This window comes from Arctopsyche grandis, chromosome 4 (assembly GCF_051622035.1).
Source record: "Arctopsyche grandis isolate Sample6627 chromosome 4, ASM5162203v2, whole genome shotgun sequence".
In the NCBI taxonomy this organism is placed as follows: Eukaryota; Metazoa; Arthropoda; class Insecta; order Trichoptera; family Hydropsychidae; genus Arctopsyche; species Arctopsyche grandis.
In genome coordinates, this window is record NC_135358.1 from 36,607,653 (window position 1) to 36,627,060 (window position 19,408).

The following is a 19,408-nucleotide window of genomic DNA, read 5'->3' on the forward strand; positions in this document are numbered from 1 at the left end:
TCATTCTTGTACTTTTTTCGTACGTTTTTATTTTTACTTTTTCGACTCACCTTCCAATATCGAATCCATAGTCTGTCTGTAGAGTGTGTTTCGCATCCGGACGAAGAAGAGTTCTTCCGGTCTCTCGGGCAGATAGTACACTACCAATTCCGTATGGGGTGCTATGGGCTTAACAGCCTCATAAATTGGCTCTCCTTTAACTTTTGTACATACGAGGTTGACTTGGGGACCATATTGTTCTGAAACGCGTAAAAAACGCACCCAATTGCAGTGGCGCACTTGTACTCCACCCGATGAAGAGATTTCATCATACAGGCCAAATCTGTGACGAATCTGAAAAGAAAATAATAAAATTATTAATATAGGCATAAAAAAAACATCTCTAGGTAAAATTTACTGTTGGGTACTTATGTATGTACATATATAATGAAAAGATCATACTACATACCCTTAACGGATGTTATCTAATTTATTATATATTATCGTTAGTATAGCTATTCAGTTGTAAAACTCGATGGCTCTTTTATAATATAATTACATATAAATGATTATTTCAAGTATTAATTTGACTATAATTTCTTGAAAGATTGATTGATAAAATGTTCAACTGCAAGAAGTTCTGACGGAACGTTTCGAAAACAAAATGATTTATTTTTTATTCAATTCTATGCGGAAACAATGCAAGTTTTCCATGCCTTGCGTAAAGTAATCAACGATGCAAATTATCCATTTAATTAATAAAGGCAATAAACAACGCATTAGTAAATACGCACACTTAAACGATCTATAAACATAAAAGTAAAGTTGTAATAATTGCCGACCGTTAAGTAATAATTCTACCGAAAGACCACACACACAGAAGGACACTAAAATTATCTGCAGTAAAATAAATGATATTTGCAATATTTGAGCAGTGCGTTTTTTTATTGAAAGGGTTCGTAAAGTTTTGCTATCGATTCGGGTACAATCGACAAACTTTACGGATCTTATTACGTATTATTATCGTGATGCTGGAATTTATCCAGTACGATCTTTGACGGCGATAAGAAGGGTGTCAATTGAGTTACCGTCTACCATTGTGTTCGTAGTCATATCTTGCAAGTCTTAAATCGCAAATAGTCGATGTAGAATATTTTACAGTTGTATTGTATGTATATGATGCTAGCTTATCACCAAGTGGCGATCAATATCAATTTAAAATTTACGGAGATGAAAATATTCTAGCGATAATATTGTCGGTATACAGACAGAAATCTTTAAGTCAGAAATCCTTGTTTTGAGAAAATCGATTTTTTCGTAAATCTTGAAGTTTGAAGCTCTCTATTTTATGACCTACCTAAATTAAAACATTTTTTGACTCGACAAATTCTTAATAAATTCAAAACATCCCATTTTTGACCATTTATACCAACGATATGTACAATCATTCATCAACCTACATATTTTATTTATCAATTCTTATCTTGAAAAAAAAAATCAAATTTACAGAATCATTGTAAATAAATAAATAATTATTGCGGTTGGCTGTTTTCGATACCAGTGACTTGATAGTGATATTTTCATGTATAAATCCACTTTCGTATTGAAAAAAACGTTAACAGTTTATTAAATTTAAGTAATAAAATGTAAGGATATATGCATATATAAATATATACAGTTGAACCAATAGTTTCCCCAATTTATTGGTCGTAGAGATCGCAATCGACGATATTTATACCGTAGCTAGTGGTTTTATTACTCCAAATCGTTCAATTTTGTCGTACAAAAATTCTTTTTCCAGATATATGTATGTAATTTTGAGAATATATTGAAAAATGACAAAACTGTAATCAAAAATAGATTTACAATCGATGAAAGAGCTGTCGAGGTAAAGAACAACACCGTTATGAAACTAAAGCTTATGGTCAACTGTTTAGGAATATTTTGACCTGCCGCTCGTAGTGTAGTAAATTGTCCAATATACAAATTTTCAGTAAATACCTATCATTTATAACAAAAGTTTTCTATTTTTCATGTAATCCAGTTATATTCCTATTGGAAAAATTACCACAAATAGATCTAGCTAATTGTGTGAGAGCGCATTGTGTGACCCAGAGAGTTCGTGAGTGCTTCGTGCAACCGACAGGATGCGTCGCGTCTATCATCGAGTGCAAAAAAATGAATCGCATAGGATAGTCTGAGGAAGATTGATGACGAGGGAACACTCGGAGGTTGCGGATGTCGTCGGTCTTCCCCTCGAGGACCTTCTTCATGTGGCGCAGGACCCCGGGGCTTGATGCGTCCGCAACAACATAACTTCGCACCGCGTAATTGATGTACTGTCGACTTTTTTGCTCGACACATTGTCGCACACGAAACTAATGCTGTCGCTTTACGTGTATACAAAAAGTGCTCAGGACATGTGTTGCAAAAAAAGTCCTCTTGCTAGAGAGACACGTCCTCCCGCTGAGCGTTCTCGCGGTGGACGCGTGTGTGCGGTTGGTTTGAACGTGATGTGCAATTTTAATTGATATTATGTACTATTGGTATGTACTATGTAGTTTGATTGTACGAATAGATTGCTTGCATGTATTAAAAGCAGATTAAAAATCATGACAGATTGTCATCGATGTATGCTAAATTTAGCTATAAGAATTCTGCGTAATATCGGTTGTATGAGGATACAATATGCATGGAATGTTGTATCTTTGGAATATCAATAGGAGATTGGAAGACAAGCTATTGGGCGAAAAGCGTGATCCAGATGGCACATATTGATTACGATTGAAAATAGTATTATAATTTATTTATGTGTGGAACATTCAAATAGATATTCAAATGGAATATGAATAGAGTACTCAAATAATAATTAAGTGGATACAGAATAAAGCAAAACAGACATGTCTTGAAACCATGAGCAAACGTTAAAATAACTCTAAAGAAAACGGACTGCTCAGTCAATCTATATACATATGTACATACATATCTAGGATATGTGATATGGTAGCAAGTAAATGTAGATTGGAAGCAAATAAGGACTGGGAAAGTCAGTCTATTTTTATATGTACATACATACATATATTCCGGAGAAGCGCCTGGATGAAAGATTTAAAAATCAACTTAAGAGACGAATAATAAAAAGAGTTCAAAAGCTCTCATTCATCATTCTTAATTACATGCATACAAATTTAATTAAAAAAGTTATTTCATATTATATTTATTACTAAAGGCTAATACATTACGTTGATATATGTGGTCTAGATGCAAATTAACGACTACCGAATTAGATTCCCATCAAACTCACACTTTTATCGATTCCAAAGAATCACAACTAATACTTCCACTCTAGGCAGAATCGAAATTTACCACAAGCGAACATTTTCGACATTGGAAGTAGTCCGTAAATCGCGTTCGAATTTACGACAAACATCATCTCGATTTACTGCAACTGTTGAATCGCACACGATAACGACTAACCAACCACCCACTTATTTATGTACACACAATATATATATATATATATATATATATATATATTATATTTTTTCAACTTCGACAAAGCGCAGTTTTGGAACGGGGAAAAAATTGCAAAGTTTACGCCAAGTTACCGGACTACCGGCAAAATTTTAAAATGTATGAGGTGTCATCCCCGGGGGCCCCGACTGGACCGCGACTCGTTCCGACGAATACGAATTAGCGACGGGTCCCCCTCGAGGCCCCCCCGGTTTTTCGGGACCTCCGAGATAAACCGATAAACACCGGCATTAATTCGCGAACGGGCAAAAACGTCTTGTCGTACGCCAAAAAATAACGTTAGGTTTCGATTTCGGGTCGAGGATGACTTTTTGGCCAGTTTGCCGGCACTGTGGGGTGCCGACACTGCCCCATGTAAGGAATTTATTATTCGCAAAACTACCGGCTTATGAGATTTATACGGGTGCGTTTAATTGAAACGTCCTATGTTGTGCATATGAGAGATATTATCGGCCACGTGCGGTTGCGAACAAGCGCCGAGATGACGTTAGAAAAATTGATCTTATTGTAAGCTCATTTGTGAGCTTTGTTTTCGAGTCACGATTTGCGTACATGTAAAAAAAAAGTAGTGAATACACTTGCACTTGCCATTGGAACTGTTGCAATTTAATTTTATACACGTGTGAGTATTAATTTTCTACATACTGAACGCGAACGTACAAAATGACGGTCGTGCTCGACACGTTAAATCAACGAGTGCATGTGCATGTTTCGCCATTTTTAATTGCACAATATCGTATGTTAATATTGATCTGAAGTTGTATATTAAAAAGCAACCTGAAGTTGTATATAAATGCCAGCCAGCTTTTATTGATATGAAAATTTTAGTAAACGTAACGGTTAGCAGGATTTTATATTAGTGAAGTAATTCAGATGAAAAAAAATAAGCAATGTGTGCTCTTTTCATTTAATCACCACCTACTAGCCGTTCTCTAAGATTAAATCTAAGCCTATACAATTTTGCTTTGCAAATTATTATTATGGATAGAAACTTTCAAAATAAATCTCGATAAGCGAATCCGGAATCGTAAAATTCATATCGAGAATGAGTCGAAGATTTTCCCGCACATATTTTGCACAAAATAAAAAACCATCAACCTACTTAAAGTAATGTATCAACATTTCATGGACTGTGTGAAAGTTCGAAATAGTTTATTATTGCAATAAATATCATCCTTTAAATTAAACGAATACGTTAACCCATTGAGCTACTTACTACTAAGAGAGAGAAAGAGCAGCGTTTGCAATTTTCGTATTTTTTATTTTATTTTTCGAGGTCGTAAATAACTTTGAAAACATTGATTGAAATTAGATCGGGTACCTTCCGAACGGGATCTATAAAGACATAAACGACTCTTACGATTCAATGCCTACCGACTAAAAACAATAATTATGATCACTATCGAACACTAAACGACGATAGCCCGCAGCTCGAAAAATATATTCCATGTAAAAGCTCTTATCTATTTAATGCATCTAATAAACCACAGAGAGAAAGCTTCATATCAGCCAAATAGCACTACATCACTTTATATACATACATATGTATATTTAATTCAAGTACTATTTCAATTACACACCCGAATCTACAAAAGCTTCAGAACAATACAGATTCAAAACATTTTCAACAAAATTTTTCATAAATTAAAAAAAATCTTGTACCCTTTGTCCGTGCATGACCGCCACAGACGTCATGTGTAAAATGGCAGTTGCGGGAATGGCGTGACTCACTGTGTAAACAAAATAATTCAGGCGTGATTCACTATTTAAAACCATTCAGGTGTCAATTGATATATATTTGGTCACTTAAATAAATCTTACAATATATGTACATATATTTATGGTCGTAAGCTCGATTTATTAATTCACTAAAAAAGTACAGCGAAAGTTTCCGCGGGAAAAGGGCTAAGAATATGCAAATAAATGATATTAATATACTTTTTTATATACATGTTAATACGTACGTATGACCAAAATACATCCATTCATACATATTTACAAACATACATACCTAAGTGAATCCGCAGTTTTCAACTTAGGACCAACAAATTTGGTAAATAATACCATGAATTTAAACCCTAGATGGATCAGAGCCTTTTTAAGCCATTTCATCCTCCCGAGTAACGCCGGACAACATTCAGAAATGCCCAACTTTGCCAGACAGTGCCGCTTGATAGAAAATATTATTTTAAATTTTAATAAAATATAATAATAACGAGGTCGACATGGATTTGCAACCAAAAGAATGTATAATAGAGTTGCTGCTTTACAAAGATTCTTTGTGAACATACATACATACATAACTGGAATAACAAATGGGAACTTCATACAAAATTTCATACATTTTTCGCATAGCTCAATGAACACAATGCTGCAGACTGACTTTCAATTAATTATTGTTATGATAAAGCATCATTCTTGATCTATTGTAAGGGGTAACCCGGTATATGTACATATATAAAGGCGACATTGTTACCACAAACTTGTAGAAGTAGTTCCACGTCAAAAAGAATATGGCACACATCTCATTGCGCAATTAGTGAAACCGCGCACTCTCCATCCTTTTTAATTGACCGTTTCTTCGCCGCATCCCCTTCGGCGGCCAGTGGTTATTAACATTTTTCAACCGTGGTCGATCTCAGGCCCAGATACGGACACCGATACAGGCAGGCCCTCTTGCATTATAAATACATCGGATTAATTAACCGGTATCTATCTGCGGGGGCTCCGACGAGGGCCCCGCGAGGGCGTGGTCCACCACCGCTCGGGGCCCCAGAAGCAGCATCGGCGACCACTACCGACGGGCCCCATAAAACCAATTCGGTCCTGCCAACTTTATAGCTACCAATTTTTTTACGTCCAGCCACCTATTTATATTCTCGGGACCCGTTGCGTAATAACAAAGAGCCGATCGTTAGCCAGCTACCGAAAAAAAGCACACACACACAACACTCACAGAAATTTTTGATTTATGCCATCCCCGCGAAGAGCGTGTGAAAAACTAATACGTTTTAATTGCGGCTCACCCACCTGGCCGCGCTCTACTCATTTAATTCCGATCGACGTCCACCGTTTCGTTTTGTGGATGGTCGACTGCTCGATGATATCTGAACATCCGATTCGATCTTGTGCATCGATAAGTAAACGATATCCCGAATGTATTAAATAGATCCTAGAATTAATAAATGCGTAATCGAATTTGTTTCTTTTCGTTTGCTCGGCCTCCACCCTTGAATAATATATCAATTAAGTGAAGATTTTCGAGCACTGATTGCTATAGCTGCTGGCTAGGTTTGGATGTTATTAAAATCCTAATTGGACGACTTCAGCTACAATTCGCTGATTTTATCTGATTTACATAGTTGATAATCATCGAGTGCGAAAAAACCCGATCAAAAAAAATTTCATGTTATTTTAAAGTCTAATTTTTTGGTGGATGTTCTACTACGTCTACTGAAAGGAGTTAGGTTGGCGTTTTTTTATATAGAATCGTATTTAACATATAATTTTTCTCAGCAATAAGAAAAAAAAATGACTAAGAAGTGCAATTGTGAAGATTCTCGAAGACGTCTCTCCAATGATTCTCAGGTCTGAACTGATTCCGAAAAACAGTCCGTCAAATTACAGTCTGTCATGCAACAGATCTTCCACAACGTCAATCGAGAAAAGTTGATTTAGACTGTCCTTTCTACATATGTGCAGATTCGTTAAATGAACTCACCGTTTCTATACTTGGTACTAAGATCATCATACATAGTAATCATTTTGAAAACATTTTCCAATATGTTACGACTTATGTCAACATTTAATTTTAAATGCAAATTAATTATTATCCTAGAATTTAAAAGGTTTTGGTTTCATTACATACATATGCATATTATTCAAAATTGATGATAAATTATATTCAAGTACAGTAACAAGGAGTTCATTTAACGAGAGTTGGTCAAACCTAGAGTTGCCACATGATAATTTGATAAAGGAGGGCAGATGGGTCTAAAAAGGAGGATTTTCTGTAAAAAAGGAGGACATTCAGAAATTAAAGGAATTTTTTATATGATTTTACTTTATTTTAATCATATTTAGCTGAGCTGCCAATTTTGGAAAGAAGTTCCTGGTTTTTTAACAAATAATTATAAAAATCTTCACATGTCATGTTTTTGATGTTGTATTGAGTAAGAATTAAAGATTTAACTGACTGAACACTTAGTCTATTCCTCTCTTTGCTCCACTGAGTAATATCAGTGAAAAAACTCTTTCCACATTTGCATTATGTGCGCTTATACAAAAATAAAACTCGCAGATCTTGAGCAGTTCTGAGAAATATTCAATGTTTTTAACACTTTTGAAGTAGATTGTCCACTGCTCATGCAACTTCAAATCATAATATGCTTCATCTTCATCTGATTTTGATTTAAGAAATGAAATCAAGTTACAAAATTGATCGTGTAGCTTAACATCGTCAATCTCTATATCTCTGATGCTCAAGAACTCAATGCATGAAACTAAATCATCATAAATAAGTCCCGCCCGATGTTTAGCAAAAAGGAGGACTTACAGTAGGTAAGGGAGGACGGGGGGACAAAACATGGAAAAGGAGGACATGTCCTCCTTTTGGATACCATCTGGCAACCCTAGTCAAACCAGACCCACCGGTGTAAATTCACCCTATCGCAAAGTTTTGCTTCCCTTTGTAGCAAGCTTCTACCGGTATTAGTATTGGTTCCTCTATGTACGTATATAGTAAATCATCTACATCCACCACCAATAAAAGACCATTGTCTTTAGCTATCTACCATTTTGATTGTTCACTCCAATTTTTTTATGATAAAGTGAAGGGACATCGTTTGAAATGAAGATGCCAGTTTAATAAGACGAAAATTCACTATGAAATGAAGATGTACGATCCATATAGAGTGCTCGCAATCGTAGCTAGACAAAAAGGGAAAATTCGACATGGTCCATACATACATTGATGTGCGGCCAAAGAAGTGCGGTTTTTTTGGGGCGCGCACGTCAATAGCATTGGCGGAGTAGATTTGTGGTTTCGATGGTTATGAGCCGCTCGCTCCCATAACGAGACGATCGGCGGATACTGTGCCGGCGGCTTTTTTGAATTATTTATACGTTTTTGCGTTTTCGGGGTTCGGTCTCGTCCTGCTGCCCTCCTCAGGACCCGAACACAATGGCCGGTGACGAGCGGTGCCCCTGTCCTCTCCTGTCCTGTCCCCACCATAAAGAATCGCACAAAAGAAGAGTTGACGACAACGTCCATACTGCAGCGCATTGTTTATACCCGCCGCGACTCGGACAGAAACGGGAATTTGACGGAATCTTAAATATGTTGTAAAGAACAACTCTTATCCCGCTGAATTAAGATGAAAACGTCGCAGAAACGCTCTTATACAAGTATTATATATGTATAGATTTTCGTTTATAAAACGCGGTGAAAGGGACAAATTTTACGTGCAGAACTTACATACATATGTACATACACATATCTACATACATATGTAGAATCCATGAAAGTGAATGAACAAAAAAAATAATTCAAATTATTTTATAAAATCATAGTAAAAGAGCGAGTATATGGAAAATTTCTTATAATATAAAATAATAAAATCATAACATTACATATTTTGATTAAAAAAAAGATACGAAAGAAAAATTTCGAATTAAATTGTAAAATTAAAATAAAATATATTTTATATTTCGTTGCATCAAACTCACTTGCAAAACATTTATTGGTATGTATATATTTTTAGCATTTCTTCGTTGAATTCTCAAACACCATACACATTATGTACACTTTCTTTCAATTTCAATGGGAAAAGAATTTTTTTAGAATTTTTAGAATTTTTCATTTTATTTCTATCGAACATGTACGCACGGCTTTACACATCGCACTAAAGCGATGAGTGTATTAATACAGATACAATACAATAATACAATCAATACAAGCATTTTTATACAATGCGAATTCATACAAACATCATCAACAATGACATATATGCAGCATTTTGTTATAGAAATTGACGAATACGCTGAATAACTTGAGATTCGCAACAGAGATTCCAATTTACAGGAACCGTTTTGATGAAAATCAGAGAAATTGGAAAACTTTGATAGGAAACGATCAACCTGGAGTCACAAACCAAGGTCTGGCCAACAGCTACTAGTGGAAATCTACTATTCTACGCTGCTGGCTGTACATAATATGAACCTCTATACTCAAAAAAGACATATTAATCATTTGCAACACAGTATTTATAACTTTTTTTTTTAATTTTTTAGAACTTTTATGTAAGTGAGTATTTTTAGTATGGATTAAATTGGATGAAGTGAAATCTAAGGAAAACGATCACGTGCAATAATAACCTTATGTAGTGTGTAACCCATTACTAAATTACATATAATTGGAATACTATTGTAACGAACGATCAATATTCAAATATTTTTTTTTTTTATAAAATAATCAAAATCAATAATGAACAAAGATACAATCTTTCTGTCATAACATCTAATTTATACAAATGATGTAGCATTTAGCACCAAATCGTACATAAATTTGCACACCATTTTTGCATCAAAATCGACAATTAAAGGCAAATTAAAAAGCACGAGGTGGAGTATACAGTAGGCAGGTATCCCTCCGAGGCTGGAGAGTACCACCAAGAGGACCACCTGTGTCCGAGTTTGGCGGCAACAAGCGGCAATCTGCTTCGCCCCTTTGTGTTGCAGCCGCCGCGGCGGTAATCCACACAGAAGCGACAACAATGACCCGAAACAATACAAGGGGCCACAAGATATACGAGCCATGGGACCCTACACCTCACCTCACCTCACCTCACCTCACCCCACCTCACTCGCTCTCGTTCAAATTTCGCCCCGATTTATATATATTATATTTATTTATTTATTTACTTTTCGCTCTAGATCCAATTTATTTTTTTCTCCGTCATATAAATCCTGTCATTGTCGTTTCGGACATGGGCGTTTTTGTCGCCAAAAAACATCATTTTTTTCGACGCAAAGAACATCGCCGGCGTAAATTGCAGCCTGCCGACTGTCCGCGAAACGGGATTTATTTATTGCACGAAATCATCACACAAGACGGCGACAACTTTAATACATAGTGCGATGATTTAATTTGAATTTTTATCTGTGTTGCAAAAAATACTTTTTTCATCAAAGAAAACATCACTCCAATCGTTTGTGTGTTGTAAATATCTATGGTTGTGTGACTGGATAAAATATTGGGAACATACATATCATCAAATTTAACAACGTCTTCAGGGGAAACTACAGCGTATATACAATGAGTATATATGTATTATATGTATGTATGCACATGTTAAGAAGATAAAACGAATCTTCTTTTATTTCCGATTGATTCATATATCGTTGCTGCCGTGCCTGAATGCGATATTTTCCACCTAAGTGAGCGTAGATTATCGGATATTACTTAAACATATTTATCTGGTAATCTGCGCTCATCATTATTTACTTAATTTTAATGTGATGTATGTATGTGTGGAATCTAAATATACTATCTTCCATTTGGGCCTCGTTGTGATTTTATTGTATTTTTTATTTTTTTTGTTCATTGCGAAACTAAGAATAGAATTTGAGGATTTTATTTATATGATTTTTACACCTTTGTTATTTTTGTTTTCTATTTTTTTTATTGCTATTTTTTCATTTTATCATGTTTTTCTGCCTTCTCATTATTGCTTTTTATTTTATGTATTTTATTTCTTGTTTTTCTTTATCAAATGTAGGCCATTGTGGCGCATTAGGTTCTTCCTGTAATGCCACAATGGTCCAAAACTAACTATAAATAAATATATATCTACATATACACATAAATACACCAATAGGCATAATGAAATATAGCTGATGGATTCATTAAATTATTAAAAATAAAGAGATAAATGAAATTTAGAGAAGAAAATGTGTACAAATTATATATACGGATACATTTTTGTATGTAATAAAAATTGACGTCATATAATTATCAATTTAGCAAATAGTCTTTTCAGTCCAATTTTTTTATATTCAGAAATCAAATAAGTAACAATTGTAGATATACATATGTAAAGCTAGTATGCATTGTGATTTGGGCATGCTTGGGTATAATTCCCTTGAACTTCGGAGAAACTTCTCATTAATTCGTTTCGTTCTCCTGCTCTTACGTGGTAATACGTCATGCCCGTTGTTGCTGGAGCAGTTGGGGCTTTATGTCCCTATTCACTATGTGCGTGGTAGACATCATCATTTGCTGGCTGTACCTCCTGCCCGCACAGTCCTTTTTCGAATGGCTCCTATTCCAAGAGCTATCCGACTTCTTAATGAAATCGTTGCTGCCGAGACTGAATGTGATATTTTCCACCTTAGTGAGCGTAAATTGTCGGAAATTACTCTAACCCATTTATCTGGTAGTCTGCGCTCATCATTGTTTTCATGATTGATTGTGATTTATGAGTGAAATTTTGATTAACTCTCTTCCATTTGGGCCTTACAGGGATGTATTGTATTTGTAGTTGTTTCTTACATATTTATTGAAACTGGCTGTAGGTGCAAGGCATTCCTTATGCTATATTTTTTATTTTTATGTATGGATGTATTTATGTTTATGTTCAAATGTATTAATTTATGTTTAATTGTTATTTTGTTTTTTTTGTGTTATATTTTTTGACCATTGTGGCGCTTTAGGAATTCCTGTTAAGCCACAATGATCTGTTTAGAATAAATAAAAAAAAAAATAAATAAATTCGAGGAAAATTTTGTTTTGAACACGATTTAAAAATAATGCATTTTTTACAAAGTAATATTTCATGGTACAATCATAAAGAAATTACAAAGTTGCAATTACCCACAGGGGTTGTTTCTATAATGTAAAACTACGTGAAATCCACAGTATCATTGGAAAGGCGTAAAACAGACATTCAACTATTGTGTGATGGAACTATGTATGTATATATGTATGTATGTATGTATACATAAATAGACATTGGATGTAGGGAACGGCATTTGGTGCAATACCAGTCGCGCGCTGGAGCTTTTTGGTCGGTCGGCAAAAGCCCTCGGCGCGACGACGTCGACGACAAAGAGCAACACGACGCCTGGATGGCCGAATATGGTCAAGAGGGCCGTTCCGAAGCGGCCACTGTCCGTTTTTGCCCATCGGCGGTGGAATCGCGCGAATTTCATAGTTTTTTGCGTGTCCGGCCGGCGAGTGTTGCGGCCGCGCGGAATGCCGGCGTGTGATTGCAGCCACCTCGTTAGGGCCGCCAACCACCATACCGGCCCCTGATTGATTCGCGCTACCACCAGCCCTTTTTATTCATTTCTTTATTTTCATTTCATTTCCTTTTTTTACCCCTCGCCCTCTTATTTTTGAACCGCCCTCGCGAGAGTGCGGCGCGCGATCCTCTGTGAAAAACGCGACCGCTTCATTGCGCCGCGGATGCTATCGAATGCTTTCGTTCGGTACCATATGAATAAATTTCAAATTAAAAACTTGATGTGCGAGATCACGCGAGAACGGTACCGACAAAAAAATCTGAATGCAGGTCATATTGATCTTCTGTGTCAGATGTGACGTTTTTTTGACGTTGACCAATCCATAATAGGACAGTTTTTTTTTATTTACATATCTATAAACATACATATAAACCTACTCACTTAAAAATATATACCATTCTACATACATATGTACAGAAAAAGTATATCGATATCAATGTATCTACAATCAATAACTAAATTAACGAAGACGCACGAACATCTCGATACTCAAAGAGCTGACATTTACAGAGGGACTCTCCACAACATGTAGAAAAAGGACTATTTCCTACTTTGGCTATATTGCCAGGAAGAGTGTGAAGAGTGTATAGAAGCTGGCAATCACCGGAACACTTCCATACGATGGTCAGATTAAATTAAAGAACGACCAGAATCGTCCCTAAGCGCTGCCTTCACCTTGGAGGTGAATTGTCCATCGGATCATAGATGATATAAATGACCACGATGTTCAGTACTGAGCAAACGAGAAAGAAGAAGATGAACATTCAATCTATATATAATATGTACATATGTACGTATATTTTATTTAGATATACCTATGTTTATTTACTTGTAAATGAAAAAAAAAACAGTTCACAGCATTATATGAACAACACTGAATCCAAGATTGTTTCCAAAACAATCGATAAGTTGGAAGGGGAATAAAAAATGTAACGATAATCTTGTTAAATGAAAAGTAGGATATAGGCAGAATAGCGTCTCACTAAAATGTATCAGTACAAATACTTATTCGATTTACTATATACATATGTAAGTAATTATCTAATTTATTTATTACAAATCTCAACTGGCATATTACAGGCCAATCATCCATTAATTTGATTTTTAAGTTATGTAATATAATTCAGAAAAGTTTATAAAATCATGTGACTGAATACGGGTAGGAATTCTATCCAATTTTTACATAACAGACACCTACATTTTATTACATGGCTTAATTACAATACTAAAAGGAACTAAAGTATGTAAATCTAGAATGCAACACGATCAAAAGCAAAAGTGTTCTAATAAAAAAAAAATTTAAATAAAAATGTTTAACAAATAAATTATCGATAGAATTCGACCGCGTCGACTAGTTCAATGTCACAACGGTTTATTTGAATTTTTTAACAATTTTTACGACCGTAATTTATATTCGATCGCGCACGTTTAATTGTTTTTACAACCATACATAATACACAAGTAATATATTCCACACTTTTAATAAACGCTCCACAGAGATATGAATCATTGGAGCGTCGTCGTCGATTGCGTTCCGTAATTTTTTCATTCACCTTCGACGTCGTTAAACTTTATTGCCTATTTTTATACGGCCATTCTTAAGTAAGTCATATTGAAAAAAAACCGCAACTATTCCGAACTAAATCGCATTTTTTTCCTACCACTAACATGTGCCATATATGTATGTACATACATACAAACATACATATAATATAAATTATCCAAACGATCGGTATTCATATGGAATTGGGCTCCTTTCTACATATGTATGTATGTACAATGATGTAGTTTGAAGATTTGGGATTTTCTCTCAATTAAATACACCTTTCGATTGCGTATTAACGTCACGTTGTCCAAAATTCAGCAAAGGCGAAGAATTTAAGCGCCTAAATTCACATCGAATCCGAGATATGTCTTCGCGTATAAAACCAGCAATGGCGAATCGGCGCGCTGTCGAAATACGATCGGCGAAATTCTGGTAACGTTCGAGACACATTTTTTTTCTCTTCATCCGAGAAGACTCATCTCGAAAAATCGGGTAGCGTAATATATTGAACAGGTGATGCGTACGCTTTATTATGTTTAAATTTGCGGTGATGGCGGCCATTATGCGCATTATTTATGCGCTCACCTCCTCCTCGGATGAACGGGCGATACGAATACGCCATTGCACAATGGCTTTTTGTATATAATATACCCACTCGCGGCGAGATCGTCGGCCATTGTCAAATTCGAGGGGAATCAAGTGGCCAGAAGACGACGACTTACCGTTCGATGACAGAAGTCTATACATCACCGACGACCACAATGAGAGAGGAGAGGCCTATTCGGAAAATTTCACTCGCATGCAAATAAGATGCGGACGATTTATATCGCGAAAGATGCGTGTACCGAAACTTTTCACTGTCTCGTATAAAAATCTCGTACGGTAAAAATATTCGAAATCAACATTAAAATTGCAAATACGCACGCACGCAAGCAAACAAGTAAGCGAGCTTCCCTAGTGTGTTTTCAAAGCGAACAGAATATCTATTGAGGATTCCGTTTACAATCAATCTTTAAACGATATCTATTTAAAAAAAAAAATAAGCAAGTCAAATCAAACCGATCCTAAATATATTGAATACTACCTAAGATTAGATAAATTAGATGAAAAACGTATAGGATTTCATTGAATTAGAAGGTACATATGTAAGTGAATATTTAAAGTTTAATTAAATCAGTGAACTTTACAGCCATCGTCAATACATGAATATAGGCACATATGATAAATTAAGTCCATTAGTCCAATAATATATATGATGAACGAAAATGCCTAAAGGCATCAAAAAAAAAAAAAAATCCATAGAAATCTTAAATAAATTCGCTTAGTACTCACATGTAGGTATACATGATTGGACCAATGAACTCAATTTATTGATTGCCAATTTGTCAGGCTTTGCTTAACTGTCACGGAGAGGGTTTTGTTATCGTTTTCCCCCCAGGATATTTCTACTGCTCTTCTAAAAATGCATTTAAAGTGCAGAAGTGCATTTAAATGAAATCTGTAAATAGCTATTTAAAAAATAGCTTTATATAAACCCAATTATTCATAAATGCGATATTCATAAGTGCGTAGAAAGTGTTTTGGTTTCATAATTTTTTGTAAAACTCCAAATTGAGCCATTAATCGGGTAGTTCTCAATTAAATAATGCATTAATCGCATGGAAACCAAAAAAAGATAAGTCAAGTACAATTCTCAAATGAAAATGCAACACGCCGAGTAAATTCAATGAACGAATGCAGGAAACGCCAATCACAAACAATAAACAATATAATATTTTAGCATGAACGTAAATAATATTTTTCTTCCAAGAAACATAATTTACATTTAAAAACTCGCGCGTCAGTTTTGATGTTTTATGAGCAAGCCCTTGAGCGTTTCCACATCTTCCGAAACGACTCTTCGGTTTTTACAAATGTCATCCGAATACGAATGGAACCCGTCCCGGACGATCACCGAAACCCTAACAAGCGGGAAAACAATATGTAAATTTTTACATCGCCCGGTCGAAGTAATTTTTCACTTTTTATTTACCCAATCCTTTGCATGTCTGGTAGCCGATATTCTAACGAATTTATTTTTGTAATTATCCTTACGTTTTGTGGGCATTTTAGGGTTCAGTGGCGTCCGTGCACGCATAGCCACTAAGTGAGCCCGGGATCATACTGCACGACTTTCACGGGCCTCGGGCCGTCTACTGTTCTTCTACCGGTAAATTAACAGCAGCAGCCTTCGGACTCGATAAAAAAAAGCTCACTGCTCAGATGAAGCAGAAGAAGAAGAAGAACAAAAAAATTAAAGCGTACACGTTTGTATGTATATTTCGCCTACAGGTGAATGGGCGAGAAACCTCAACGAGCGGATCGAACGCAAACCTGAATGAACGGATTGTTAAGGAATTTATCGCCCTTCTCGTAACTTATGGCGTTTTCACCGGACGTTTCTCGAATTTATTATCTCATACAGAACCACTTTTTTATTTAGGCACTATCTTCAGCTTTATCTATCCGTTAAAAGCTGTCCTTGAATTTTAAATAGACGATTTTCAATGAATCGAAATTTCTTAAGTCACAGTCGGTTCACTGTTTAACGAAATGTATGCACACGTGTCAAATTAAAAATTATTTATTGACGTTTTAATGAAAAATCGATAAAAATGTATTTGCATGCTAGAACAAATAAATGTATCAAATTGTTATGGCAAATAGAAACACATTTAAATCTTGCAAAGGAATTATTAAACGTATGAAAAAATATAGATCTATAATGAAAATGTATATTTATTACATCATAAAGCGAAATTGGTGCTCGAAATATTAGATACTTAAACATTTTTAATAGTAGTGTTTAATAGCTAACGGAAAACATGAAAATAACTTTTTAATGCATATGTCTATAAATATATGTACATATGTATAATAAATAGAAAATAGCCAGTAAATAAGTCTAAATTAAACAGCTATATTACAAAGTTTGCTTATTACGATATATCCCTTGTTTTCCAAGTACACAGGTTAAATCTTAATAAATTCTAACTTCTATGAAAATGATAAATGTAAACGTAAATTGACGGATATTTAAATTGGTCTAAGTATTACTCTCCAGGTATGGATCCTTTTTGCAAAGCTAACTCAACGAACTGTATTAATACTTACATATTATTATTACATATACATACGTATTATTATCTGTACATACATATACATATGTAAGTATTTATATCTCAATATTTAAGCTAAAAAAAAGTGTATTTTCTCACCTCAAAAAAAGTATAATATGTTTAAGATATTTACTGATTTTGGAAAACTAATACAATTTCAATCTATACTTGAAGGTATTTGTGTAGGTACATCTTTGTAAAAATTTTGGAAAAAAAATTAATAATAGTATTATCCTAACTCTTATGTATATGTATTATAATAACCCTAACTTTATAAATGAAATATTATATAATACCCATAATTAAATAAATAAAATAAAAGTAAATCAGTTCACATGCAATAAGAAAAAAAATTATATGCGTTTACAATTATCAAAAATCAACCGACTGAATCAAAAAGGTGTTCTAATATTTTGATTGAAAAACATAAATACATACAATGTATCTATGTATGTATGTACATATCATTTTATTCGAATTACACAACACACCGGCGAAGAGTTCGATACAATTTCCTATCGAACAAATTAACACTTTAAATATTTACGAGGGTCGAAAACAACCCGAAAATGACACGGTCGTTAATGGAAAGCGTGATTTTGAATCGTTACCAAAAGCGGCCGTCGACAGGCCGCCTTCACGATGAAGATCGCTTCCAAATTGCAAAGACATGGATAAGGCGTGATCGTCGACGAAAATAAAAAAAAAAACTACACCAAAACACAACAACGCATCAGATATTATTAACACTGTTTATATGCATAGCCGCGAGTATGTATGTATAATATTATGAATATATACTTTTTTTATCCGGCGCGTTGAGATAATATCGTTGGCTAAACGGCGTGAAAAGTTCGATATACCAATTAAAAAGCAATTATTCAAAAAGACCGTTTTCAAATCTATTTAACGACAGCGACGAGCGGTCGTTAAAAGCTGGTTGGGAGAAGAAACGGGCCGTTAAAGTGATGCAGCAGCCTTTCCGTTTGACGGTAATGGTTGCATTAACAATCATATTAATGCAGCTTCTGCATCTCATTCGTAAAAATCTCGTTAATTTTATATATTATCCCATCATGCCCGTCATTTTAACTGTTCAAATTCATTAAACGCACTTACATACATACATACATATGTATGTAAGTCCGTTTCTATTGCAATTCAACTGTTAATGACGAGTTTAAAAATTCATATTAAGAGGGCAGGACACCAGCGCCTTGTCCATACAAACGTATTACACTTCTCCCTTCCTCAATTATGGCACTAGAGAAATTATTTTTTAATTTGCTATGGATATCCACCATAGGCATGTTTCTGTTGTTTTATTTTTTTGATTAGCTGTTTTTTATAGGAGCTAGGAGCCGCCAAAAATCTATAAAATCGCCTCTTTTTTACACCCACGAAAAGAGTCCAGCGTACTTTTTTAACGGTTGATTTAAAAAAAAATACGAGCACACAAACATATAAAAATATAAAATACCGATGATGAATTTTTTTTCATGGTTCAGTTTCGGAGGAGAATGCGAAGCCTCGATTTCGTAAACAAATTGTAATAAAATTCGTTTAATGTGACCGATTCAAAACGGATGTCAGAGTGTCGGTTGAATCCATTTCTAATGTACTTCTACTGAATAATAATTAAATCGAGTTTGGACGATTTTATGACATACTTTATAACTCCAACAGCTTTTAACAATGTCTGTACTTGTTATTCAATATTTTTCATTTGCTGAAATAGCAATAAATTCGATAAAATTAACGATAGAGAGCATGATTGAGTTTCCTGCTAAGATACATACATACATACATACACGTGTGTACGCACATATACAGACATACTATGAAATTGTGTATATAAACATTATATCTACATATTAGAAAACCAATT

The 19,408-nt window shown here is 34.7% G+C and overlaps 1 protein-coding gene across 1 annotated transcript in view; it reads right to left on the reverse strand.

Annotated features, from left to right (window-relative positions):
- Nucleotides 1-19,408, reverse strand: part of LOC143910840 (uncharacterized) — a 141,797-nt gene that overhangs the window by 73,236 nt on the left and 49,153 nt on the right. Inside the window, exon 2 of the mRNA XM_077429438.1 lies at nucleotides 51-333. Within this exon, the coding sequence (XP_077285564.1) occupies nucleotides 51-333 (283 nt within the window). The remainder of the gene's footprint in view (nucleotides 1-50; nucleotides 334-19,408) is intronic.